The sequence below is a fragment of the Falco cherrug genome, chromosome 7 (assembly GCF_023634085.1).
Source record: "Falco cherrug isolate bFalChe1 chromosome 7, bFalChe1.pri, whole genome shotgun sequence".
Lineage (NCBI taxonomy): Eukaryota > Metazoa > Chordata > Aves > Falconiformes > Falconidae > Falco > Falco cherrug.
The window spans coordinates 51,584,721-51,612,015 of NC_073703.1; the positions used below are offsets into that span (position 1 = coordinate 51,584,721).

The window sequence follows — 27,295 nt, forward strand, 5'->3', positions numbered from 1 at the left end:
AGTAATGGCTGTCGGTTTGGTTTGTTTTTTTTAATTGAAGTATGAAGCAATCCTTGAAAGAGCTTGCTTTCTTTTCACAACTGTTACCTGCTCTCTTGTAGTAAGCTGTAGTAAGCAGGAAAAGGTCTGTACATAGCAAACAATGTGGACAGGAAGGAAGACTAAGATATGCTTAGATAAGTGTTTCAAATTCATTTTGAGGTTATAAGAGGCTTTTTCTGTTTCAGTAACTTAAAACAGCTGTAGCTGAGTAGCTATTGAATGATGGAAAGACCCATGTAATTTTTGTCCTGTAACCCAAAGCTGTAACATTAAAGATGTAGATAAGCCAATAGCTGTTTGCCGTTGATGCATATACAGATCTTAAATTCATATGTCACTGTACTTAAGTGTGTATTAGCTTTGTTTCATACTGTGTGGGTGAAATTTGAACAGCTGTTTTCTCCAAATGTTGATAAGAAGTAGATAATAAGCTAGTGTGAACTCTTAAATCAAGTGAAGATACACAAATTGGTTATTCTGGGTTGCTCAAAACAAGGCAGAGGTAATTATTCAGCATTGATTAATTACAAGGTAGTGTGAATACACTTAGAACAAAAAAGTGTTGACTCTTTCTTGTATTAAAGAAATTCCTCTGAAAGCAAGGAGTTCAAGAAGCACAAAAACTATCCTCTCGCCCACCCCCATGATGGAAGGGGGGATCTCCAGAAACGAGGCATGAGTGGTGAGGAACCTCAGGAACCCTTGCTGGATTTTTGATGTTCAGTATAAAGTCCTTGGAAATGGCCATTAAAGGAGCTCAATTTCTCTGTAGTTAGTCATATTACTAGTAACCTATATGTCATTTGGAAAAAATTAAACAAGACGGACAACTAGGCTGCACTGTAATGAAGATCTAGGGTGTTCTGGTTTTGTTGAGGTTTTTTATTGGTTGAGGGACAAAAGTTAATTACTTATACACCAAGGAAAGATTCAACATTACTAGCAGAAGAAAGATGTCTTGCTTATTGCTGAAGGCACATACAACTGTGGTCAAAAATGGATACCAGAACACATAGCATGAGCAAAGTATTCTGTCAGTCAGTAGACTTCACCTGAAATAAGTGTGTTGTACAGCTCATGAGTAAGAATTCCCCTAAAGTAGAGGGGTTTGAAGAAGGGCAATAAAATGAGTAGGAGAAAGTTTCTGCTATGAAGCCACTGGGAGGACCAAGACTTTAGTTTGAGTCTTCAAGAAAAATAATACTGTGAAGCAAGTCGGAAAGTAGAACTCTTGTTCTGTCTTGTAGTACAAGAATAGGGGGACAAGTTAATGAAGCTGAATTGGAGTTACATTTAGACTGAATCGTTATGCTCCACGCTCAGAATTTGAGCTCATTCAGAGATGAGGGTGGAACCTGAAGGGACAGACTGTCCTCATGTCTGCATCTTTTAAGAGCCTTTTGATTTCTGCAGAAATATCTGGTACTGGCTGGTGTCAGAGGGCATTAAGAAAGATGGGCTTCTGGACTGATCCCATCTGAGTTAAAGTGCCAGCGTCTAAGCTATTAAGAGGATAGAAGATGGCTTCCATGTGTGAAACAATGCATTTGAATATGCAAGGTCTCGTCCAGGGGAATGATCTTGTCCTGAGGGAATTGCATTCTAAAGCAGTAAGGGATGTTACCAATGAGCGTATGAATTTCTTAATAGCTGTCCTTCAGTGCTGAAGGTTTGCCATATGAGGAAATGAGGGATTGAAATATCTTCTGATCTTGTAACTTGCTGATAAGATGTTCAAAAATAATGTTGTCAGTTAAGTGAGCTTTGATACTAACCTACTGAAGTGACATTCAGATATTGCTGTTAAACTCCAAAAGCTGTTAAGCAGCTACATTCTAGTCAGTGTTTTCCAGTGTGTGAAGCCTTTTTGTCTATAGTGTTTATACACAGCCTCTTGGTTTGGAGCCTGAGCACTGAAGTCCAGAGTCCTTCAAAGGACCTTCAGTATTTGTAAAGCTTAAGATGAAAGGGAAATAAGCAAGCGGTTCTGAAATTTGCCCTGTGTGTCACTTTATTTTGCATAAAGGAGCGATTTGGTTGTACAGAACTATCTCTACTTTTTGCTCTTAGATAATAACCATTCAGACTTCAAAAGGGCTTTTATTGGCCTAAATCACAGGGTAGCAGGAGCTAAAAATGACCTAAAACTCTACTAGAAACATTCTCCTGAGAGCCTGAAAGCATATATAAATGTGTGTATACACATGAACAGATAGGTATGTGTAAATGTATATATACATGTGCACATATACACACATACATGCAAAAATCTAGCCGGACTCTAGCTACCTCAGTTCACTGTGTAATACTAATGGTGTCTCAGATGCAGCAGAAATACTTTTTCAACTCTTCACTAAAGTAAGGTCTGACCAGGCTATGTGTTGTTCTTGCCCATTATTCTTTGTCGCTCTGCCCCCAATACTCTGTATTTTGGTAACCTTTTCTTGGCAAAGAAGGTTAGATGCCGTTTGGGCAGTCGGTATGTGTTGTTTGCCAAAGCGAGCTGTACTTAGAGCAAGGTTAGAAGGGTATGGGCAGTAAGAGGGACAAGGCAAAGGGGAGAGATTAGCTTTATTTTGAGACGTGGAAGTTCCCAGTGAGAAAAATGGTGAACATAGGTTATGCAAATAGCCTGTGGCTTCACTGAACCAACAGCTGGCTTCTGAACAAAAGCTGATGTGATATGCTTTTTCAGTATTTTCTTTGTTATTTTTTGCAATGGCAAACCACATAATGACAGCTAGGCATTCAAGGTTCAAGACAGTTTTTTCTTGGAGTGGAACGTGTATTTTTGATGAAGTGTTGCTTTGGTCCTGTAATCATGCAGAGAACAAATAGTCACTATGTGAAAAAATGTCCTTCATAGCCTAATGTGGATCATAGATGGATGGGTCGTGAGGAGAAATTTTCCCAGTGGAGTGAGTTATGATGCATTATTGATCTCTCAACAATTAGAAGGCTTCATTTCTTTCTGCTAGGACAGTGGAATTCAACCTGTGATCCACAAGGCTGCTGGGGTTTTGTGTCCTGTTCCTGAAGACTCAATAGTGAGAAACAGTGAGAAAAGTAAACTTCTTGCTGGTAGAATTCAATTCCATAGGTGCATACACCTTCACTGGAAATTTTAGGGGGCTACAAGATTGAAAAAAATTTGAAAAACACTGATGAGTCATGAGAAAGCCAGTTACAGCTGCCAGACAAATGTTTCTGCCATTGAAGTAGCTATGGATTTCTGCAGTATTTTTTTTTCCCCTGCTCTACTGTAAGGTCAGTCATTTTTTCTTCCAGCCTGTTCTTTGTCATATAACGAAAATTCTTCCCTCCCTCCACTTTGATCCTTACCTGATCAGAGTACAGAAGTGCAAGGCTCTGGTAACCTGAACACAAAAGTGTCATCTCTTTTTATGTAACCTTGATGCTGAAGGGCTTGCTTAGGTGCTCAGTGCAGTGTTGCAAACTTATGTTGACACTTCTGCCCAAGAAAAATCTGCCCTGAGTTCAATAATGGAACCAGAGAACTTTCTAGTCCTAACTATATACTTATGTTTATCTTAATATAAAGTAATGAGTAGGCAACTTCTGGGAGCAAGTAAGACCTGTCTCTCTAGCAAGTTGACAGACTGATTTAGCAGGGCCTTTTCTGTAACTTAAGGAGTGATCACACAGCAGAAGCGCACATTTAAAAATAGCACTGTAGACACTGCACACAAAGATTATGTAATAGGATTTTTCTGTCATAGTTACTGTGATCTGAGATATTTATTTCAAAAGACATAATCTGACGTAGTTCACAGCCATGGAATGCAAAACTGATACTTGAAGAGTAGTGGACAATTAGTCAACAATTAATGGCACATAAAATACTTCATGGAAAATAGTTTCTGTAATTTTAAAATTAAAAACTAATAAGAAAATAGATCTAAGGCTAACAGGTCATGAGTTTGTTCACTTTTAGGTAAAGCAGTAATTTTCAAACAATATACATTCATGAGTATCTAGAAAAGTCTTTCTAGATGGATCCTAACAGAAGCAGGTGACCTCCTGTTTTCATTCTTTTAATCTGAGGTACTGTGTTACAAGATGTACACTACTAATGCTGGCCATGCTTGCGATGAATAAACAAGGTGCCAATTCACAGAATCTGAAGCCCCTTCGGACAGCTCATGGTAACCTCCACAGCTGTAGCTTAGGCTTGCCATGTGCCTGGCTCAGGGTACTAGCCCACTAGCCCTGGGGCATGAGGCAGCAGCGGGAGGCTCTGAGCATTATGCCAGCTTCTCTTACTGCTCAGCCTCCCAAGGGGCAGTGCCTGTCTTGGGCAGCTTGAAATGTGAAGTGTTCCTGCCCGTGCCAGGGTGATGGTCAGCACCCAGGCATTGGTGCCAAAGGGCAGGATCCCTGAGATGCAGACGGGCTGGTGAGAGCATGCACTTCCTGCAGCTGAGAGGGATAAGGGCCACGTGGCAGGTTGGACTTCATCCCAGACGTGCTTTCACTGCTGAAAAGAAAGTTGTGAACAGTTCCCAAAAGACAACAGCTGTGGCTATGTCAAATCCCAGCGCTACGTGCCAAAACCCCAGTGCACGTAGCTGTGCCACACAGGAGATCCTGTCTTACCGCAGCAATCCAGATCGCTGTCATATAGCTGTGTCTTGATGGAGCTGTTCCCTAAATCAGGGGTGGCAGCCAAGCGGTAGGTGTACCTGTAAGCTCTCTGTTCCTAGTGCTCTGGCAAGCACAAACCTTTTGTTATAAATACCTGACCCGCCAAAGGTAGGTTCGGAAATCTTTTCTTGTGAGGCAAGGTCAAAGAGCAAAAACCGCAGCACTGGGCGCGTAGTCAGAGGCGCGCCAAACAGGTTCAAATATGATCTACTTCTACCATTGAGGTTGCACCAGCCATATACATATTCCTTGAAATGATTTAAAGAACTCCACCCCCACTGCGCTTGTGCTTTTCAGTCGTTGGGGTTCCTCTGGTGGTCGTGCAGGGATGAAGTCAGCTATCTTCCTCGTGGTGAACTTTGGACCCGAGCAGGGCAGCTTGTTACCTGTCTAGCACAGCACTTAGCGAAAAGCCAATCTCTGTTTGTTTGTTTCTCACACTTTAGAAGGGTCGTGTTGCGGGAAAAAGGCCGTTTAAGTCAGTGATGTAATAAAGGCACCTTGTAGGTATGTAGCAGCTGTGGCGCAGGTAGGCTTTATGCTTTTATACGAGGTACTCTTAGTTTGGCTTTAATTACTGAAGGTAGTGGAAGTGAATTCCTCCCTGATTCTACTTTTTTTTTTTTTTTTTTTTTTTGTGTAGGTGTGCATGTGTATAGCTGTAGTAGCTATAGTAAGGTGCATGCCAAGAAAGGGCGCCAAGGAATGGTGTGTCCTGGTAACCAGCTGGGAGACTAGTATTTCTGTGCTTTTTCATTTCAGACCCCAAGCTTTTCTGAATACTCTTTTGAGCTGGAATAGTCTTTTCCTAAAATTACCTGTTAATAAGAAAAGTGAGCAAAGCAAAAGCCAGCCTTTGAGCTACTAAAACAGTTTTCTCCTTTGTGCTCTAACGAAATGATCCCTTTCCTCAATGCAAACATCCGTGACATGGAGTGTGAAGCTGAGCTGGGGCCTTCCTCGCCATATCTGCTCAGGAGAAACACACATTAATTTGAAAATGCTTGTGGTGAGCCAGTTTTTTTGTTCCTCCCCGCTAGAGGTTCTGTAGGTGCTCAAAGAGGAGGGGGTGGATGTTTCTAGGCAACCTTTCAGGCCCCTGAAAGGTCAACAGGCGGTTTGTGACCTCAGGTGGTTCCATGGGGGCGGGGCCCTTCCAGGCCCCATCCCCTCACAATGCGCCACCACCGGGCAGCAGCAATGGCAGCGCTGCAGGTGCTGCTGGTGTTCCTGGGCCTGGCGGGGTGCCTGGCCATGCCAGGGGACCTGTCCGGGGAGCTGCGTGTCACGGCCATGTGGATGACGGTGCCGAGGCAGATGAGCCCCCGCGCCGGCACCGACCCCCTGGCCGTGGCCTACTGGCTGGAGGTGGCGGGGCGGCCACAGGTACTGCGCGTGCGGCCCAGGCGGGGCCTGGTCTCCCAGCCCTTCACCTTGGTCACCTACGGCAAGGACGGGGCCCCCTGGGAGGAGCACCCCTTTGTGCACGACAACTGCTTCTACCAGGGCGAGGTGCAGGGGAGTCCTGGCTCCCTGGTGGCCCTCGCCAACTGTGGCAGCGGCCTCCGCGGTGTGCTCTGGATGGAGGATGGCACCTATGAGATCGAGCCCATCCCCCATGATCCAGCCTTCCGGCACATCCTCTACCGCATGGAGGCGGCCAACGACCCCTGGCGCCCTACCTGTGGGCTGACCCTGGAGGAGCTGCAGCACCAAAACACTTTGCTGCCCTGGTTCAGGGTCCCCCAGGCAGAAGAGGGGGAGATGCCGAAGGACTGGTGGACGCACGCCAGGTATGTGAAGCTGGTAGTGGTCGTGGACAACATGCGGTTTGTGAAGTCGGGCAGGAACGAAACCGAAGTCTTGAAGCAAGTCATAGAAGTCATCAATATTGGGGATGCTCTTTATAAACAGCTTTCTGTCCGGCTGTTTCTTGTTGGATTGGAGATCTGGAGCAAAAGCAACCTTATAAACGTTACTAACTCTATCAAAAAGACACTGGGTGGCTTCAACAAATGGCGAAAGTCAGACCTGTCTCCACGGATGCGCCATGATACCGCTCACTTATTTGCATTTCAGAACTTTGGAGGGAGCCTGGGATTGGCATTTGTAGGGTCCATATGTGACAACCAGTGGTCGTCAGCAGTTGTGTCCTTCACTGATAGGAAGTTGTCCTCACTTGTTACCACGTTTGTCCACGAGCTGGGCCATACTCTTGGGATGCGCCATGACAAACAGGGCTGTAAATGCAGACGGAAGAAATGCATTATGTATGAAAACAACGCCGACACCGATGCGTTCAGTGACTGCAGTTATAAAGACTACTTTGACTTGCTTGGGCGTGGCGCTGCCTGCATTCGTCAACCACCAGCACCCGGTACTCTCTACACCATGAAGCGTGAATACTGCGGGAATAAGATAGTAGAAAGCGGAGAGCAATGTGACTGTGGTTCAGAAGCAGACTGTAGAAAGGATCCTTGTTGCCACCCGAACTGTACATTTACTGCAGGTTCAGTCTGTGCTTCTGGAAAATGCTGCAAGAGCTGTCAGGTCCTTCCAGCAGGAACGCTCTGCAGAGCAAGTACTGGTGACTGTGACCTGCCAGAGTATTGCAATGGGACTTCCCCGCAGTGCCCACTGGACACGTACATACAAGATGGAACCCCTTGCACAGATGGTGCTTACTGCTATCGAGGAAAATGTCCCTCCCACAGTAAACAGTGCCAGCGTCTCTTTGGCAAACAAGCCAGGGCAGCCCCTTTAGATTGCTTCAAAGCAGTGAATACTGTAGGCGACCGGTTTGGGAACTGTGGTATTCGTGACAATATCCACTTTACAAAATGCAGTATTAAGAATATCTTATGTGGTAGGGTCCAGTGTGAAAACATAGGGACATTACCTTTCTTGCAGAACCATGTAACGCTAGTCCAAACCCCTGTTGGACATAAAAAGTGTTGGGGTCTCGACTATCACGTAGGGATGCCAACGGCTGATGTAGGAGCTGTGGAAGCTGGCACACCATGTGGTAGTGACATGCTTTGTATCAACAGGACATGTACCAGCATAGCAGTGCTGAACTACGACTGTAACGTGACAAGGTGTCATAACAGAGGAGTGTGTAACAATCATAAGAACTGTCACTGCAGGTATGGCTGGGCTCCTCCATATTGTGAACAAGAAGGGTTTGGAGGCAGCATTGACAGTGGACCCCCTCCAGCCAGGAGGATTTCCCAGAGAGTGAAAACAGGAATCACAATACTTGCTCTTCTTTCCCTCTGTATCTTTGGACTAACCCTTACAATATGTTATAAATGGGAAAGAGTGGGATGGCTCAGGAGGAGATAGGCCCACAGAAGAAGACAGTTGTTTAAAATACTGGAAAAGCCAGCAGTCCCTGAAGGAGAATGCCAGCCGGCGAGTCAAAATCCATCACAAAGCGCTTGCTGAAGACCAACAAGCAGTAGCTTCAGGTGCTCCTGGAGAAACCTTCTTTGAGCAGAGCCAGCTGATAACTCATCAAAATAACGCAGCACGTTCTGAATTGCTCTAATCTGATGTGATAACATTTACTCTGCATTTAATGATATCTTTGAGTATTTTAAGTTAAGAAACGCAGGCAGTAAGGCATGCTCTTCTTTGCACCTTGAGCTCTTTAAACTGAAGCAGTAGGTAATCTGTTAGGTATAGCTTCTATGCTTCATATCAACAGTTTACAAATGTAAACTTCTTAAAACAGGTGTAAATGAATTATTTCTTCCAATGTACTCCACCTAATGTTTTCTCTCATTCAGGGGGAGAGGTGTTTGTGAGCATCCTGCTTCTGTCGTTCCTTAATAAACAAAAAGAGAAGAAAATTGCTCTTGCAGCCTCCATTTATTTCCCATCTGTGGCATGCAAAGGTATTAGCAAGAAGCAGGTATTGCAGTGAGATGCTGCAGGTGTCTGTGGCATAAGCCCTTCCAACTGTTTCCAGGGAGTAGCCCTTCAAGAGGGAGGTAGATTGTAGGGAACAGGGTCTTCAGGTTGCGAGAGGGAGGAGAAGAATCAGCTGGATCATGCCAGTAAGCATTAGAGATCTGAACCGTCAGATGTACGTCAGGAGTGTAGTGACACCAAACCTGACATCTCACAAGAACAAGTTGTCTGTTGTTTCTTTCTTAATAGTTCCTGTGCTAGACAAGTCATGGTTTTGCTCATCATTGCAGGTGTAATTGGGCCTTGAATGCCTGTCTTCCACCTCTGAGGCAGGTGTCCTAACATTCAGTTTAGCAGTTAAGTGTTAATGTTGTAGCATGAAGGCACGTGGCGTGCTCTTCCTCTAGTCCAGAGATCCAGCACACAGGCTGTGTTTCTCCCTCCCTGTAAAATTCAGGAATCCTGAAGTGCAGATAACGTATTTTTGACTGCATTAATTGGAAGATTATCTGTACTGCAACACTGAATGAATAAAAAGGTAGTGTAACACTGAAGACCAGAGCACCTGGTCCTCATTTTCATCAGAGGAATTTCTGCAGCGTGTAGATGTGGCTGTCCTAACAGCGCCAGGCAGCTAGGGGATTCAGTTGCACTGGGCCTTGTTCATTGTTTCCTGTTGCCTCTCCTGCCGCACTTGTAGCATGTGCTGAAATAGATAAGGATAGACTTTAACAAGGAAATAAATAGGGATAGATTTTGCCTTGCGGTATTGTTCCCAATAATCTGTTGGTTCAAGAACTCCCCGAGGTGCAGGAGTCCCAGGTTCAAGTGGCTTCTCTGTTAGATGGAACGTTGAACTACTTTGCCTCATTTATTGCTAGGTAATGATCTATTCTGTAGAGTTTTGAGGGAATGTCCTGAATCCTCAGACTGAACACCTTCTACAGGACATAGTCATGTATCTACTGATCCCGGCGGCACTGGTCAGCACAGCGGTTCGATGTGCTAATTGTGGTTCGGAACCTAAGGCTCTGCAGGCTCTTTTACACCCACTCTAGCGTACTTTTATCCGCTTCTTAACCTTTCAGGAGGAACCCGGCTCGAGTCTGGGGAGCGGTGCGGTGCCGGAGCCGGGGACGGTGCGTTGCGCGAGGCGTTGTGCTGTTCGCCCCGGCAGGCGAGGACGGTCCCCCGAGGCCCGGCCCGCAGTCGTCGCTGCGGTGAGAGCCCATCGCTGAGGGCCTCAGGGGTCCGAGGGAGCAGCCCGGCTCCGTCGGCCCCTGCGGCTCCCGGGCCCTCCTCCCGGGGTATGTATCGCGCTCCGGACGCGTCCGGGCACCGCTTCGGAGGGCAGGGCCGCTGGGGGATCCCGGCCGACTGCTAGGGCCGAGCCCCGGGGTCAGGGGCCGGTGCTGGGCCCCAGCGCTCGTCAGCCGCCCCCCCCCGTCCCGGGTGCTCGCGGCGAGCCGGGCCGCGCGCTGGCAGACGGGCCCGCTCCCCGGGCGGCGCGGCCGGGCGCGGACTACAACTCCCAGCGCTCCGCGGCACGGCCCTGCGGCGGTGGCAGCCGGGGAAACGACAGCGGCTGCCCCAGGAGCCGACTTCACCTTCAGGCCGCAGCATGAACGGCAGCGTGGCGGGCGGCGGCTTTTCCGAGCAGGTCATCAGCCTCACTCGCCGACCCTCAGGTAGGCCGGGGGCGGCCGCCCGGCGCCGGGCCCTTGGCCCCTTCCGGGCCGGGGCCGCCGCGCCGAGGCCTGCGCGGCCCCGATGGTGGGGGCTGGCCGGGGGGCTCGGCGGCGCTTGGGCAGCGGCGTGACGGTCCTGGCCGTGCCCGCTCCCAGGCACTGGTGCGGTAACCCTGGGGTTCCCGGCCACGGCGTGCCCTTGGCGGTGGCCCGTGGCGGGGAAAGCCCGTGTCCCGCGTGAGGGGAGCCGGCTGGGCCCGGCTTTGTCCCCGGTACGAGCAGCGGCAGCGGCCGGTGTCTGGGGTGGGCCGGCTCGCTCTTGGCTTTCCCGGAGCTGCCATCTCCTGCTTTCCAGTGAGGTGGCAGGTGCTCAGCCCTCAGCCGTGTGGGTTACCCAGCGTTAGGGAGCGTTTTGAAAGATATTGGTTCAAAGTGACCGTGCCCTGTACCGTCAGCTTCGTGCTAGTTGTTGGGGGCAGCGTCAGGGGCTTCGGGGTGGCGGGAGTGCAGGCTGGGAGGGAGAGGGAGCAGGGCAGCCCCTGTGGTGTTATTTTGGCTTCGCTTTCCCGGTCACAGCAGCATGTGCGCTCGTGGAAGTCTGCAGACACCTGTCCACCCTTGTATTCTTACAGAATTTCTGATGCCATTCCAATCACGCTTTCAGAAGCGCAGCAAGTTAGCACCAAATCTACAGCTCTGGAGGAAAATCCTGGCTCCAAAGAACCGCAGGCTCCAGCGAGGTTTTGGAGCTGGAGCTGAACTTTGGTGCACGAGGCCTTCTCTTTAATTAAAACAAGCACGAAAGAAAACGTGGCAGCCCTTCTGCCTGTACAGCTGCCGGGTGCGGCTGCCAGTCGGCCTTGGGTCCACGGGCCCCCCAGGAACCCTTGGCTCCATGGGCCCTGCAGGAACCCGCAGCACCCACACTGTTGGTGTGTGTACCGTTTTTCTTTCTCCGGGGTGATGGTAGTTCCTGTGCAGGGCTGGGGTCTGTCCTGGCCCTTGTGCCAGCGATCACAACCGAAAGGGTGAGCCCAGCAGGCAGCCCTCTGCCACCCTTGCCTAAAAGCGGCCACTGGTCTGAAAGCTGCTTAGCCCTGCCTGCACAACCACAAGCTCGAGCTAATGAAGCCATGCTTGTCAGTGAAAAGTATTTGCTAAAGAAAGCCAGTTTTTATGGGAAAGCTGTTTCTATACTTTTGGGAACCTAAAATTGTGAGGGAGGTAGAAGCGGATGTTGAAAGGGCAGTGTTGACAGGTCTTGAATGCAGCCAAGGCAGTTTAAATCTTGTTACCATAAGCAGCATTTGTCCCATCGTTAAGGTGGGCTGTGTACTTTTAGAGTTAGGTTTCTAACTACGTCACTTGATTTGAAGGTCCTGCCATGTGAACAATTATTTATTTCTGTGGAAGGAAAAAAGCACTGTTTTCTGTAAATCACAGTGTGATCCCGTAATCTCTGTAATTGGAGTTCTGACTGCAACTTCTTAAAACGGGTCGTCTGCTAAACATCTCTGGCAAAAGTTTGCCAACGGGGGGAATGCATTTACAGTGACAAAACTGTGTGTATGTCTCTCAAATTTCCTTCTGAGATACTAGGCTGAAATTAGGCAGAAAAATGTGGTTTTATGGAAAACTAAGTAACTTCATTGGTTCAATTTGTAACATTATTAATTTTCTCTTTTCCTAATCCTGCCAATCATTTTTTTTTTTAAAAATGTCTTTTGGAGGAACTTTTTGAAGTTTCGGGGAGGGGGGTAGATGAGGCATAGGGAGGTCTGCAGCCTCAGGGAAGGTCAGAAGTTTAGCCCAGCACCTGCTTTTAAAGCTTTGCAGTTCCACTTCTGGTCCCTTGTAGACAAGAGATGCAGCGCCATGTGCCGTCTTCTTCCCCTTGCTCCTTTTCTCGCGGTTATGCTGTGTCTCTATGGCTGCATGAACTGGAAAGAGGAGAATAGCAGAGAGCTCAAGGAAAGATAGGGAAGATATTTTTAGTCAGAGTGAAAGTTTTAAGTGCTGGAAAGGAAAGACAGAGTGAAGAAGCCCTGTGAATACTTAAATTGGTCGGGCATGAACTGCTGCCTCTTTTTGTCACAAATATCTGCTCCTATCTAATATTGCCTCTGCTGATGAAAACTGAGACACTTAATCATTTTTCCAATCATGAATGAAAACTTGTAAAATGTATACTTCTTTCATATATATTTGGGTTTTTTTCTTTATATGTAGAGAATCAGTGTGTTCTGAAACTCCTGATTCCTTCTTTCTGGCTTTTTAAAAGTGATTAAACCTTGTACTTTCTGTAGTATTCATTCTCCATGTTCTCAGGTCATTAGCTTCATGACAAATAATTTTTAGGATTGTGGATTTATTTTTTTTAATTCCTATTGAATGGTGTGTTATTGTGCACAACTGTCCCTTCTTGGGATAGATATAGAATAGCTGAAATGTCAGTGTTTCTTCAGTCTGCTGCTGCTTCCGTTTTCTTCCTTGTTTCTCTGAAGCTGCCAGGAAGGGGAGAAAAAAGAAAAAAGGTGTAGCAAGTTTGCCGTTAATATTTCCTTACTTCACAGCTGTAGATGCACACTTAAAATAGCGTGACTCATCTGATACATCCTTTGATCTCCTATGACTGATTTAAAATGCTGCTTCCCAGCAGGCACAAGGCGATTTTATTTTCATTTGCAACTCTGCTTCTCAAACTTTCTAATCCTAACTTTGAGAGGAAGTAGAAAAGAAAGAGAAAATAAATAAATCAGCCTGGCTGAATGTGGGGAGAATTTGCCTTCAGCTGATCTTGACAATAGGTCTTGGCTGACTAATTTATGTCAGGAAAAAAAGAAGTTTTTTCTTCTTCCATTTACTTTGGTTGTATATATTTTTTTTCCCCCTCAACTTCTCTTTTTTCATTGCAAGCCTCTTCTTAGGGAATCTTTCTCAACCCTTGTCACTTATTATTTACAGAGAAACTTAGCTGCATGTGCATGGGCAATGTGCTTTTGTAACCTGTCGTTTTTCAGATTTTGAATTCAGTTTGTTCTTCGGGATTTCTGTGAAACAAGAAGTCTTAATCTTTAACTGCACTTTCATCCAGCAGCTGGTTCCAGCTAGAGATCTGTAATCAAAGCTTACTTTAAAGAACAATAGGAAACATAACAAAAATACAAAGTGAACATCAGTTTTGTTTAATGTATGTGTGTTCCATTTTGTTTTGCTTTAAATCTGAGAACTTTGTCTTTATTTCCTGACGTGTTTTAAATTCCTGAAACAGGACAAAGTGATTACATACAATTTGAAGTAGTTGCATCTAAGCTAACCTTATTCTTTTGAGGTGCCAGTTTCAACTCCTGAGATGTGGAAGGGGAGCCTTCTGAGTTCTAGGTGCCCTCGAGCTGGTAGCACAGCTCTGCTTGCCCGTCTCCTCATCTGTAGACAGGGTCTAATGCTCCTTGCCTTTCCTAACTCTGTTTCCCAGATCATGAAATGCTTGTTGGGCATGATTTCTTGTTGCTCAAAGGTAATGATTTACTGTAGCCTCCTGTGAAATGGAGAATGCTTTGCTTTCATGCTGTGCTGAAGAGACATATTCCATTCCTGCTGAGGGCTCAGTTGTCGTCTTAGAAATGCATTTCCCAACGCCCACCTGAAAATGGCTCATGGATGCTTTATGGAATAAAGCATGTGGGCCCTCAGGCATTCAGTGTCTCTTCTCTGCTTTCAAGACCAGTTTCATGAGAATAACTTTGCTAGACAGTGATGGCTGGAAAGGATGATGCAGATTTGTGTGCTGGGAGTTTTAGTATCGTAGAGAAAATAAGACAATGTGGGAAGGTACAGTCCCCAACAACAGCAAGGAAGTGTGAAGCTTTGAGCTTTTTCTCATCAGCTTTCTCTTTGGCTTACCTTAGGCCTGGGCTTCAACATTGTTGGTGGGACAGATAAGCCGTACATTTCCAATGACAGCAGCATCTATGTCAGCTGGATCAAAAAGGATGGGGCAGCTTACCTTGATGGCCGGTTACAAGAAGGAGATAAAATTTTAGCGGTAAGCCTTTTCTTCTGTCACCCTATGTGTTCTTGAAACGCTGTGATCAGTGATGTGATGCGGGTTTGCCATTGCAGTGCACAGAGAGGAGGCATGTGATGCATGCAGTTAGATGATGCTGAGCAAATTCCATGAAGGAGCTAATTTGGTGCTTTGGGGAGAGCTTTGAGCACTAAGGAGATGAGTGCCTCTACACGTGGACCCATCTCTTCTGCCTTCTTGATCTGTCTCAGAAGCACTCCTTGGTGATGTGTCTGTATTTCCTCTGCGACTTTCCTGCCTAAGGTTTTAGAATCCGTTGGTCCCTCTCTTGCTCACAACGGATCGTCATTTACACACATGGAAATAAACTTCCAGGTTTTAGAATCCACTGTTTCTTCTCTTGCTCACAGTGAATCATCATTTACACATGTGGAAATAAACTTCCAGGTTTTCTACCTCTAAGTTTCCATTTTTTGACTGATAGGCTGTGATTACTGCTGATTCTTTTGCTCAGGGGGATTTTTAGGCTCTAAAACTTCTGAAGGTCATAAAACTCTTCATTTCAGCATACTGGGAATAATAGAGGCTGCTTCTCCTTTTAGAAAGAATTTTTAAAGTGATTGAGGTTCAGTCCCACTGATTCTTTAGACAGTTGGCAATCATAAAAGACAATATGCTTTACAAATTCGTGAGTGAAGTTATGTCTCCTAGTGTGATACATGATCTTTTAATTTTATTTTATACTTGCTTATTATGTTACACATGTAATCTTTTTAGCCTCTATAAAGTGCCTTGCAGTAGTTGGAGCCTATTATTGATCCAGAAAACGATACCAAGTTAAATGGAGAACATTATCCGATCTTTTCTTGGCAGTTTAATAGTTACATACTTCTGTTTGGGGAGTCTAAATATCAAGAGAAGGGAGGCATTGGATGTGATCTCAGGGCATACAATCAGGGGTAATGGGGTTGAAAAAGAAAAATTAGGATGAATATCATCAGTTAGTGAATGAAATCAAGTAGGTTATAAAACCTTCTATCCTAAGATATTAAATTACAAAAAATCCTAACACTTTCAAAGTAGATGCCTATATATATATATGTAAGTCTTTATTTTGTTACATCAGTATGCTTTTAAATGTATGTTTACACCAATCTTTCAAACAGAAAGGTTTCAAAGATAGACCAGTAGAGGGAACAGTGTGGGAAAGAAACTCATAATAATAATTTTGCTGTGGCTGCTCTTTCAATTTCATTAGCTGTGAGAATTATACCTTTGATTTGTTTCCAGTAAAGCAACAACATAAGAAATTGCTAATGACGCAACTGTCGTCTTATATTCTGGTTTTGCTTCTAGGTAGTTTTTTTCAGTACCTCTGTGTTTTGGCTTGGAGTTTCTCATGCTATCTCTCAACATATAAAAATACATCTATAATATGAATGGATGAATATGGATCTTGCTGATTTTAGTATCATGCCCCAAATGCAGAATTTTGTGAAAGAGGAAGTTTCTTATCTCCTTCCTATGTTAGCTTGCATCATCAAAAAATCTGCTTTTTGCCCTTCAGCAACTGATTCTCCTTTTCCTTTTTTACTAGGTCAACGGCAGAGACTTGAAGAATTTGCGGCACAAGGATGCTGTGGAACTGTTCAAGAATGCAGGCTGTGACGTGTCTCTGAAAATTCAGCGCAGGGTATGTTTTACCTGTTTCTTAGGATTATTTCTGTCTCAGTTTAGACTGGTTTTTATGATTGATAATTCTCTGTTTCATGAGGCAGAAAAATACCATGTCCAGGTGTTCGTTGTGAATAATAGATAAAGGTTTTGTTTGAACTATGGCCTTGTCTAGTTGACCACAGGTGTAATCATCCATGCATTAACTGTTTGTAACAGTATCAGAGAAGGGGTGAGTTTGAAGAAGTCCCTAGGTCTTTGTTTTGTTGGAGTGTATTGTGTTTTCTCACAGATCTCCCTTGTGAGGCAAAGGTTTGTTTGTGAAGACAGAATCTCAGGTTCTCCAATTTTGTTTCAGAGGCTAGAATCTTACTCGAGACAAAACTCCCCTGTTGCTTCAGAGGTCATCACTCGTGTTAGTGTTGAGATGTGTGTGCAACCCACCACTACAAGAAAGACATTGAGGTGCTGGAGTGTGTCCCAAGAAGAACAATAAAGCTGGTGAAGGGTCTGGAGCAGAAGTCATATGAGCAGCAGCTGAGGGAACTGGGGTTGTTTAGCCTGGAGAAAAGAAGGCTGAGGGGCGACTGTACTGCTCTCTACAACTACCTGAAAGGAGGCTGTAGCAAGGTGGGGATCAGTCTCTTCTCCCAAGTAACAGGCAATAGGATGGCCTTAAGATGCACCAGAGGAGCTTTAGATTAGGTATTAGGAAAAATTTCTACACAGAAGGGGTTGTCAAACACTGAAACAGGCTGCCCAGGGGAGTGGTTGAGTCACCATCCCTGGAGGCATTTAAAAGATGTGTCGGTGTGGCACTTAAGGGCATGGTTTAGTGGTGAACTTGGCAGTGCTGGGCTAATGATTGGACTGTATGATCTTAAAGGTCTTTTCCAACCTAAATTGTTGTATGATTCTGTGACATGTTGTCTGCTATAGCTTAAATATACTGGACCATTTTGGATATAGAAAGAGAGGAATCCATAATCCATTGTAATTTGAACATCCCGGGATAGCATTGAAGTTGACAAAGGAAATACTGATCAGCCTGAAGCATGCTGGTGAGGAGAGGTGGGTTTGAGGCCCCTTTTATACTCCCTTAGTAAAGGAGTAAATCTGGACCAGTGTACAGGGCAGGTAAGAAAATTGGAGATAATTAGTGATGCCCTTTTCCTGGTAAAGACACTAGGAAATGGTGTGGTGGGAAGTGCGTCAAGGGATGACTGATGTGTGTGTCATTGCTTCTGCTGTTAAGAGTCCTGGTTTACAAAGTGACAGAGAAACATGAGGGTGCCTGGTAGCAACTGGGTACTCTGCGGTAAAGCTGAGTCCATCCAAAGCCGTTCTAACTGTCCTTTCTGTTCTGTGGAGTGTACAGGTACCTGGAGAAACTGTCTCGCACATCTTTTACAAATCCCTTGAACCTGACAGAGAACTGGGGGCTTTCCTGTGATAGGCTCTGACACAAATACTTCTTTTTTTCTTGTAGTTGCAGCCACAAAATGGCCCTGTGGGTCATCAAGGCGATGGAGAATCAGGTGGGCTTCCTCTAGCCACCATTCTTGTGCCAGGCCTGGCGCTTGCTGTGGCAGCAGTCTGGATCTTGCTGAGGTATCGACAGCGGATGTGAAGATTTCACATTTTGGATATCACTGCATATTTTACACAGCTATGATGTAATTTAAAGATGGAGAATCAACGATCTTATCACAAACTGATGTCAAAAAGGATGATTGCCTATCATAAAGCTGCTGCTGCTGTTCTTTATATATTGATTTTGTTGCAGAATGGATGGAAGCAGAGAGGAAAAGGGGAAGGGAGATGACTGTGTTCACACGTAGAGTGGGATGGCTGTATTTTTGACTAATCTGAGGAGGTTTTGCCATCCCCCTCTGTTTTGCACCATGAACTTTCAAACACATTCATCTATTCCATGTTTTAAGATGCGGCTTTTGGTTATAGGGAGTGGGGATTGGGGTGGTTTTACATCAAAACATTTACTAGAGGCTTTGCCTTGTTTCCACTGATTTTTTTCTTGAAACTAATGATCCCTGTCTGAACCATGAATAAAGAGAAGTAATGCGGAGGGTATATTATTTTTTCATAGAATTTTTGTTGGTTGTTGCTACATAAATGCCTTAAGAAAATGGTATAAAATCTAACCTGTGATTTCACAGGTAAAACCATCGGTATAGCTGATGATTTAACAGTAATATGCGGTATTGGTGAGGTATTCTACCAGCTCTGGAAAGATAGAAGATAGCCTGCAGCTAGAAAAAGACTGATTGCCTGAGTGACTGCTCATGACTGCTCATTCTTGGGTCAGAGTTGTAAGAGAAAGCTTTCCACAAAATGCTAGGGTACTGGAGACAGTCAGTCAGAGAATTGAATCACAAGGATAAGCAGTGGCAAGAGATTTGGACATGCTGAAGCTGCAGAAGAGTCTTTAAATTAGCAATGAAGCAATAGGCCCACCATCCAGCAAACAGATTGAAGTCTGCATCTCTCAGGTTAAAGGTCTGGTTTTGTTTTGTTTTTTTGGGGTTTTTTTGTTTTGTTTTGTGGGGAATTTATTTAAAGTTTTCTGTAGCAGTTAACTTGCTCTCTGCAGTCAGAAAATCTTACGATGATTGAAAGGGAGAAACCGAGAGTAAGCTGGGGTTGTCCTGGCTATATTGCTTGTTTGTGAAGACTAATGTGATGTTCAGGAGGTAGACTGGCAGATGTAAGCCGGGATAAGGCTTAGCAAGTAAAACCAAAGGGAGAGACCCTTGCTCTGGAAAGCATATTGCTGAATTTACCTGCAGAGTCTCATCTCACTGTGATTTGAATGGTTTTAAATGCCCCATCTGACATGAGCTCTTTGGAGTAAGACCTGTTTCTCTTGTCTCCAAGAAATCAACGTGTTTTGTTGTTTCTGTAAAGGAAAAGCAAAATGCATGGTCTGGTCTGTATGGTGCCAAAAAAAAAAAATCACCTATGCAATATATGTATTCAGACAAAGAAAAACCAGTGTCTTGGTGCTTTACTTCAGTCTTTATTACTCTGGCATGAAGTTGCTGATGTGTTTAAAGTTGTTGTGTGTTCCCTCAGGGTTGTACTACTGTCTGCTGGAGGCAGAAATGGTATGCTGTTATCCCTGACATTCCTACACTACCATGGAGTGTCAGATCACTTAGACCACATTAAATCTTGCTTTGGCCTAAAAACTGTGCTAATATAATGGGAAGAGGAAACAGGAGGAATTCCGCTCAGTGTTCGTAGGGGACTTTGAGAACAGACTTGAGGTTTGGTGAACATATATTGGTGTTGGATGGCCTGGGCCGATGCATGCAGTGACTTGCCTTGACCTGCAAACCAGTTATGGCGGATAACAGAACAGCTGTTCAGACAGATCTTCACATATGCAGCATGAACAAGCTTTACATGTCTGTGACCTGCTCTGAATTTTGGCTGTGGTGTCCACATGAAGCACGTGCATGTATTAAGGCAGATGATTAGAAGTTGATGCTGTTGTATCACAGCAATTAGAATAAAGATGCAAATTGTAAGAAAAAGGCTTGTCTGGGACAAACCTCTTGTTAGCCTTTGCCCGAGTTGAGTGTCTGTGAGAGCAGGTATGTGTAACAGGCTAGGAGGATGAGGATTTGCACAAGGGAGTGGTTTGTTTTACTCATTTCCTATTGAAGTAAGCAGAGAAAGCAAAGCCTTTGGGGTTTTGGTTTTTGTTTTTCAGCTTTGGGATTTTGATACTGCCCAGACATGATTACCATCTGTGTCTCAGGCAGTTTGTTATGGGGGCAGGGTTATATCCAGTGCCCAGATAATGTAGCTTACTGAGAAAGAAAAGGCTCTTCTGGTGCATAGTGTTCCTTTGGATTTCTTTTCACAATCACTGAATAATTTTAATACCACAGGATTAACTCAGTGGCTTTTTCAGAAGTCTGAATAGTAGTTTTTACTCAGAATTTAAACTGTCCAATTTAATGTCCTAACCCTTAGGAACATCTTCCCGTGTCTGCCTCCTTCAAACCAGTGCCTGAGGAGTACCAAACAATCCCTTTTCCAATCCCCAGCCATCTCTTGTCCCATTTATTGACAAAATCCTCATAGAAAATAATACCCCAACCCCAAACTCTCCTGTGAGCTGTGTCTCATATTACTTGCAGCAGCTAGACTGTCTCACCTAAACTGTGTGTGTTTTCCAAAGTCTTTTCCACTCTGTGGTTTCTCTAACCCCGAGTTTCATTTTTACACTGAATGCTGTATATACATATTCTGTCATTGTGGAAGAAGTGAACTAAAAAAAATATATCTAATGAGGACAGTTTGTAAATCCAAGTGATCAGAGAGAGTTTAACTTTTGTTACAACTTCAGTCTCTTATGTTCTGAAAAAAAAAAAAGTTGAAATCTTGACAAGAAATGTAAAAAGCATCCTAACTGTAATTTGTAAGTTTTGTTTTTGGTTTTTTTTTAAAATTCATTTGCCATTAATTCTGAGGGCAGCTGAAACTCCTGAATCCCCATGTTTCTCCCCCATTCTCATGTGTTCCCTCAGCCTTCTTGTGAACTTGGTGACCTGATGAAGCCTGGAGTTTCATATCCTTAATATAAAGACAAATCCATCTAGTTTGATTTCCTGTATATTCTAGGCATTTGAGAGAGTCTCAAGTTGTATGTACTAATAATACACAATTAACTTAGGTGCAACAGTAAGAAAGAGCAGCCAGACTTGATCTGAAGATAGGAAGATCCACTACTGCTGGTGCTTTTTAATTAAAAACAAACTAGAAAGGAGTGTGTGGGAGGGAAAGGTGCCTTGCTTTCAGTTTGCCTTTAGGTTCCAACAACTGGTTTGTTAGGTTTTCTGTGCTAGATTAAAGAGGCCTCTCATAACCAGTAGTTCCTCCCTGTGAGGGGATTTGTGTGTTGTAATTGTCTTACCCCTCACATTATTTTTAAGAAATGAAGCCAGCTGAGCCCTTTGAGATTCATAGTGTAAGATACTTTTTCTCTTGGGAGTAGTTTTTGTGGCTTTCTGTACCTTTCCAGTGTTGCTGTATTGCTTTGTAAAATCCAGACACCTCAACCACGTGCGGAGTCTCGCTATTGAGCATGCCAATGCCATATGTTCGGAGTTTTCCATAAATTTTTTTATCTGCAAACCCTTAAAATTTTTTTGGTGAAGGTACAGACAGGTGCAAAGGAAATTTAAGCCAACTCCTAAGAGCTGGCTTTTCTTAAATAACTTTTACAAATCTCTTAGAAGTGGTATACAGCTTTCCCTTTCTTCATTTGCTTTCTCAAGTGCCCTAAGGAGTCTGTAAACCACAATAAACACCATTGCCTCATGAGAGGTAAATCTTCTTGATGCCAGTTTGTAGATCAAAAGAGCAATCCCTTTTGGTCCTAGAGTGACACTAGAAACGAGTGTTAAGTGCCTGTATATTCTGACTTCTAAGTCCTTGTCCACACCTGATGTGACCTGCATGGTGTGAGTGAAGGTATCTGCCTTTCCATTTTGTTGAATGACTGCACCTCCTGTTTGGGACGGCTGTGCACTCTGACAGGCCCAGATCACTCACTCTCTGCCTTGTCTGTGGTATTATTTACCAGTCCGCTATCTTTAGTGGTACTGGTTTTGTCTTCTGCTAAATCATTGGTGAGAATACTGAATGGAATTTGGTACAGAGGCAGCTTCTCCCTGTGTTATGATTTTTCAGTAACTGTTGGTATCTCCTGATAATTAGATTCTTTGTCTCTTTAATGGATGCATTTTGATAGAGTATATAATTGATTTTTTTAAAAAAATACATGTATCGGCCTGTGGCATAGTACTAAGCAGGTTACATCTGAGTGGTCAGTAACTTCATCTGTTCACTTTCTGGCAGAGGCTGATTGATACAAGGGTAATAATCAGGTCAGGTGAGCTTTATGAGCCATTCTCTTTCCTAATTTGTTGATGTGGAGTTTACCTGTGGAAGTTGTTTTCCTCTACTCAGGTTGAAGAAAAGAGTAGGTAACTTACTAATGGGATGGTGTCCCACAGGCTGGGGGCCCGTGGGAAGGGTTACATGCAGAAGTCTGAAGGAGAGCCTTAACTATTCCCTTGTCCTCAGGGTTTTCCTTGGGGCTAGCCTTAGGTAGACTCATGCTGCTGTGCTCAGTATGTGTCCTCTCTGGAGCTCTGCTCTGTCTCTCCCCATGTGCAGCTGAGAAGGGACTACAGGCCTTTCAAAGCACCCTTGAAGAAGGATCCATGTACAATGAGAACGTACACTGGTTTAAATGACAAGCAATGTGCAAACTCGAAATGGCTTTTCCAGTCAAGTTTGAAAGGTTTTGTCCTTGCTGCAGCTGTAACTGATCACAGGTGATCTTTGCTGTAGAGCAAGCTCTGTATCTCCTACCTGACTGCCCAAACCAACTTTCCTAGGCTGGCACTCTTGGTAAAGAAGAATAACTGTGCTAAGTATGCAGTTCTTCAAAGTGGCATGTGAATGACTGGAGGTTGTTCACCAAGCTTTCATGCTTGTGTTTGTGTCCAAGTCTTCCAGCCATGTGTCCCTTTGGTAAAATTCTCTTCCCTCTCATCCCTCTTCACCCCCTCTCAGCAGCCTAGCATTTGTGCCTGGCTTGCATTTTTTGCCCTGACACAAAAGCAATTGTCATAGAAAAATTGCTGCTTTTGCCCTGTGTCAGCAGGTACTGATGTTTGTTAATTCAACTGTATCCCCTTAGTTGCTCTGAACTAGCTATTGGACTTGGTGTTACTTCTTTTCTCTTCCTTTTGGAAATGAGTGTTGGCACTTAGTTCTGTGACTGCCCTTGTTCTGGCTGGTTTGTCAGGTGTTGGAGGACAGATACCCAGAACACTAAGCAGGAGTGTGCTCTTCTCTGAGGTAGTGGAGGTTGTGCAGTTACAAGAGTAAGAGGCTGTGATCAGCTCTGAACTGAGCCCAAAGCAGCCCTAACAGCTTCACTCTAGGATTACATGGACGCTAGAGACTCTTGCTGAGGTATCAACATTTTAAGCAGAGTGGTCTAGTCTCTACAGCAGTAGGGGCTGGATTCCAGTTTTGGGAATACCCCTGAAGACCTATATTGATGTCAGGACAACCCCCAGCTCCAGACCTGTCCTTTTTGCCCTTTATGATGTCTCGCTAGGTCTGTCTGTCTCACCTTCCTAAGTTCCTGATTGTGGCGGTGCTGGGAGAAAAGATGTTTCTAGTTGTTGGAGGGTGGCAGTCCACTTTAGACCTGTACCTGAGCTCCTGCTGTGGGTTGGATGGGCAGGGTAGGCAGATCTTAGGGCCCACCAGCCAGATGACTGTGTATCCACTACTTGGGAAAACGCAGCAGAAGTGCAGTTTATGCTAAGCATGTCATTCTGTTGCTGGGACAGAGTATTTCCAGAGAGAGAGAAAGTTTAGCAAAGGCAAGCAGAGTTTTGGAGAGACAGCTCTGCTTGTGCTTGAGAGCAGGGTTGTCTATATATCCATGGCTACAACATCTCTGGGAAAAGTATTTTTGGGGAGACTTAGAGTGGATGAGAAGAGAAAAGCTGAAATAAACCTGTTCTCATTCATAGTGAGTGTGTGAAGGAAGTGTGCTCCTAAAGAAAATGAAATGAGATTTAAGAGAAATGACAGCTGAACCTGGTTCAGTAGGACTGATGGGGGGATGAGGGGGTAAGTCAGGGAACGCAGCTGGGACTGGCTGATCTAAACACGGTGTTTTCTGGGAATGAAGTAGTGGTGTGAGGTACAAGCTATGCTGTTTTTTCATCTTTGACCCAGCCACCTGCTTCAACTACTTCAGTCTAACTAGTAATAAGCACTTGATGAACCATTAGAGCTACTCTGGATGTTAGTAACATTCATGCAGATAGACTAGAAGCTCTGTTTCCCTGGATCACTTAAAATTCAGAGTTCATAGATCGTTTCCAATGTAGATTGCTGACGTTAATTGAAGGACATCAAGCTGTTAAATGGGAAATAGGCTAAATTAGATAGTTCTGTGGTTATTTAACATTCATTAGTGCATGAAAATGCTTGGGTTCTTAAAGGTGTTTTTTTAAGCCTAGAATGATTGAGATACTGGCAATGTGATGTTAGAAGTTGTTAGCATGGGGGTTCCTGGGTGGACCTGGAGACTGTATGAAAGAAATTACTTGCTTAACTGGTGAAATATTTGCTGTCTCACTTAAGTACATAGGCTGTATGGGAGAGCAAATGCAACACATGAAATGGTGGGTTCACAGTTACCCCAATGGTCTTCTGCATTCGTTGCTCCTCAGCATGTTTTAGTAAACTTCTAAATCAGTGAAACAATAGAACATGGAAGGAAAGGGGATAAAAGAATTGTGATATTTAGGGCTTCTTTCACTTCTTTCTAAATGTAGCAAATGTGGTACAAAGTTTGGGAATATAATTCAGGAATTTAATTTTAGAAGGTAAGTAGTAATCCATTATTATTTTTGTCTTGCATTGTGTAAATAATACTCTTCAGAAGTGTTTCTAGAGAATTTAAAGACTTTATGCAGCTATGTTTATGCTCCTCCACAGACTGTTGTCAGCTGATGCACAAAAAGGCATGCTGGTGACACGCTCTCATGACGAAGATAATACCTTTGTCTGTAAAGTGCTCTTATACAAGGGAAGTATTCACGTGTTCTTGGCTTTGCCGTGCGGGGGTCACATGGGAAGGGAGCAGAAATCAGGTAGGAAGTAAGGCCAGAAAAGGTGCAGAGGTCTTGCAGGAGTAGAGTGGGTATCAGTGGGACATGTGGCAGAGATGCAGTCTGCCTGGCAGAGTAGCCCTCTTTGCTGGGAAGCTTCCCTGCATAAACCAAGCTCCTTGGCCCCTTTGTCCAAGTCCCTGCAACAGTGTGGGGCTTCTGAGTCCCAGCTGAGCTGTCACTCGCCACGTGGCTGAGTTGCAGCAAGAGTGCCACAAAAAGCCAGTTTGTCAGGCAGCCCAGCACTTGCAGATTGTAGTTCTGCAAAGACATTTCAGTCCTGAGTCCTTTTCTTAAATTGCTTGAATTTTTTCCCTAGCAGTGGTATCAGCTTTGCCAGTTAACTATAAACCACAAAGGAAGTGTTGGGTGGACATTGTCAAGGAATCTGATCACACTGTTAACTTTCTTCTGTGGTAATTAAAAGGGAGTGTTTGAATCTGTACTGAAATTACACAGCACAGTGGTTAATGGGCTCCACTGCATTTTGCTCAGATGTTGAAACAGGACTTCAGATGTTCTTGTGTGAACATTTAGATGTGCTGGGATGGGGAGGGAAAAGCCTTCGCTCTGTATTCAAGTTCTCCCTGCTTGGCAAGTTTTAATTAATCTTTCCTTGAACTTCCAGTATGTTCCATTTTGGCTACTGAATTTGTTTATAGTGTTTAAATATTTACAAAAATCCTGAACGGAAGATGTAAGAGCACTGATCAGCTGAATGAGAACATGAGGTTCTGAAGCTGTGGTGTGAAGCTGTAAAATAAAATCAAACAATCCAGCACAAGCACATGGACCTCAGTGGCTGTGGTTAAAAAAAAAAAAAAGTGTAGTCAAAACGCTGCTTCAAGGAAACTATTTTACCCTGCTACTGCCATCTCTTAAGTGCTGTTTTGAATGCTGGCATCACAACATGGGTGGTGTTGTACAAAGCGAACACAGTAGTATGGAGATGTGTGCTGGGTGTGAAAGGCACTGATATAAAAGGTTGATTGGCTGGAGAGGGAGAAAGGTTTGGATAACCCCGAGGACTCAACAGTTGTTGCTAAAGGACGAGGTTTGGGCCATCTTGTGGCACTGTTGGCATGTGTCTTGGTCAATGTCCCCTATCTGTGCAGATTCTTTGAGAAGCAGGACCTACTTTCCCAAAATGCAGATTTACTTTTTGCATAAAGCCAACATGCCCTTGATTTTGAAGTGGTTAAAGGGATTTGCTCTTAACAGCTTCAGCTGACTGAAATGGGTTCTGACAGTTGTGATATTTAACATTTTAGAGGTGAGATTGTAGGCTGCCCTTTAATAGGGGCAACGATTTCTGATTCAGGGCTTTAACAACAGGGGGTAGAGAGGATGAATGTCTTGCACTGAGGAAAGAAAAGCAATGTCAGGCTGATGTTCCTGCCACACTTCTCCTGGCAGCCAGGGCAGGTGGAAGGAGGAGGAGGATGGCAAGAGAGTTGTCTCTCATGCTTGTCAAATGCTGATCTATTTTAGGAGCACCAAACTGGAAATTGTTCTCTAGAACTTTGCTTCTAGTGGTTTTTTTCAATGCCTGAAATATATTGCTTATTTTCTGGGCTGCCAGAAAACATACGTGACCTTTCTCAGCCTAATTCTGGAAGTTTTCTACCTGTTACCAGCTCCTCCATGCACTGGAGGGACACAAGAACTTTTTCAAGCCTGAAATAGAAACCATGAAGTTGAAACTAAATACAGGCTGATGCATTTTCTCCGAGTTTAACTTTATTGTGTTGCTTGGACAACTTGAGAGAGAAAGTGTTTTTTTCCTGCAGAGAAGAGATCTGTTTGCCTTTACTAAAAGGCAGAGGGGTGATTATAACTTGTGGAGCAGGGATGGATTAGCAGGAGGGAAATCCTAGTGTACCCCAAAGCTGTCTTCTGGAGATTCTGATTCAGAGATAAATTCAAATTGTTTGATTTGCCTTTTAAAGGTATTCTATACATCTTCTGTATGAATTAAATCTAAAGTGTTGAAAATAGGATGCTTGTTTTGTGAAACCACTGGTAATGGCATGTTTCTTATCATTTAACAATTGTCCTGGTAAATTCTTTCTGATGCATAGTATTTGTGTGGTTTAACCCCTATATTTTTCATGAAGGCACCTGATATACTTTCTCTATCTGAACATATTTTTAAGTGTATAATAGAGTAGGGATTAAAAAAAAAAAAAAAAGTAATACTGTGTATACACAGAAATGACCCATCTGTACAATCACTGCCTGTTCAAGATACAATCACTGAGCATTAGTGATTCATTATCAATTCTCAGTTCATTGGTTCCCAAGGTGGCAGTATCAAATCAGTGCGGTGTTCTTCATTATGGTCGGTGTCTCATCTACATAGATGTGTTGATGGTTGTTGTTTTATGAGGAAGGGTCAGACAAATGTTCCTGCAAGTTGGGAAGTATGAATGCTAAGAAGAATGTGGAGCAAGGAAAATGAGGGATTAATGCAAATAACACGTTGTCACAGATGGTGAAAGAGATGTGTCAGACTTGGATGTGCTAATAGTTGTTATTGATGA

At 44.2% G+C, this 27,295-nt stretch overlaps 2 protein-coding genes across 2 annotated transcripts; both read left to right on the top strand.

Moving 5' to 3' along the window:
* Nucleotides 1–580: 580 nt before the first annotated feature.
* On the top strand, nucleotides 581–9,718 carry LOC102057581 (disintegrin and metalloproteinase domain-containing protein 20). The gene has a single exon (XM_055717234.1). The coding sequence runs from the start codon at nucleotides 5,884–5,886 to the stop codon at nucleotides 8,050–8,052; it is 2,169 nt and encodes a 722-aa protein (XP_055573209.1). The 5' UTR covers nucleotides 581–5,883; the 3' UTR covers nucleotides 8,053–9,718.
* A 458-nt stretch (nucleotides 9,719–10,176) lies between these two features.
* Nucleotides 10,177–19,039, top strand: SYNJ2BP (synaptojanin 2 binding protein). The gene is made up of 4 exons (XM_055717237.1): nucleotides 10,177–10,310; nucleotides 14,219–14,355; nucleotides 15,935–16,030; nucleotides 17,501–19,039. The coding sequence occupies exons 1-4, from the start codon at nucleotides 10,244–10,246 to the stop codon at nucleotides 17,639–17,641; spliced, it is 441 nt and encodes a 146-aa protein (XP_055573212.1). The 5' UTR covers nucleotides 10,177–10,243; the 3' UTR covers nucleotides 17,642–19,039.
* The last annotated feature ends 8,256 nt before the right edge of the window (nucleotides 19,040–27,295 follow it).

Bases quoted from the DNA above. Each gene is read 5' to 3' on its own strand.
- LOC102057581 (XM_055717234.1), top strand. From the start codon at position 5,884: ATGCGCCACCACCGGGCAGCAGCAATGGCAGCGCTGCAGGTGCTGCTG.
- SYNJ2BP (XM_055717237.1), top strand. From the start codon at position 10,244: ATGAACGGCAGCGTGGCGGGCGGCGGCTTTTCCGAGCAGGTCATCAGC. The intron at 10,311-14,218 runs GTAGGCCGGGGG...GGCTTACCTTAG, and splicing joins CCTCACTCGCCGACCCTCAG to GCCTGGGCTTCAACATTGTT. The intron at 16,031-17,500 runs GTATGTTTTACC...TTTTTCTTGTAG, and splicing joins CTCTGAAAATTCAGCGCAGG to TTGCAGCCACAAAATGGCCC.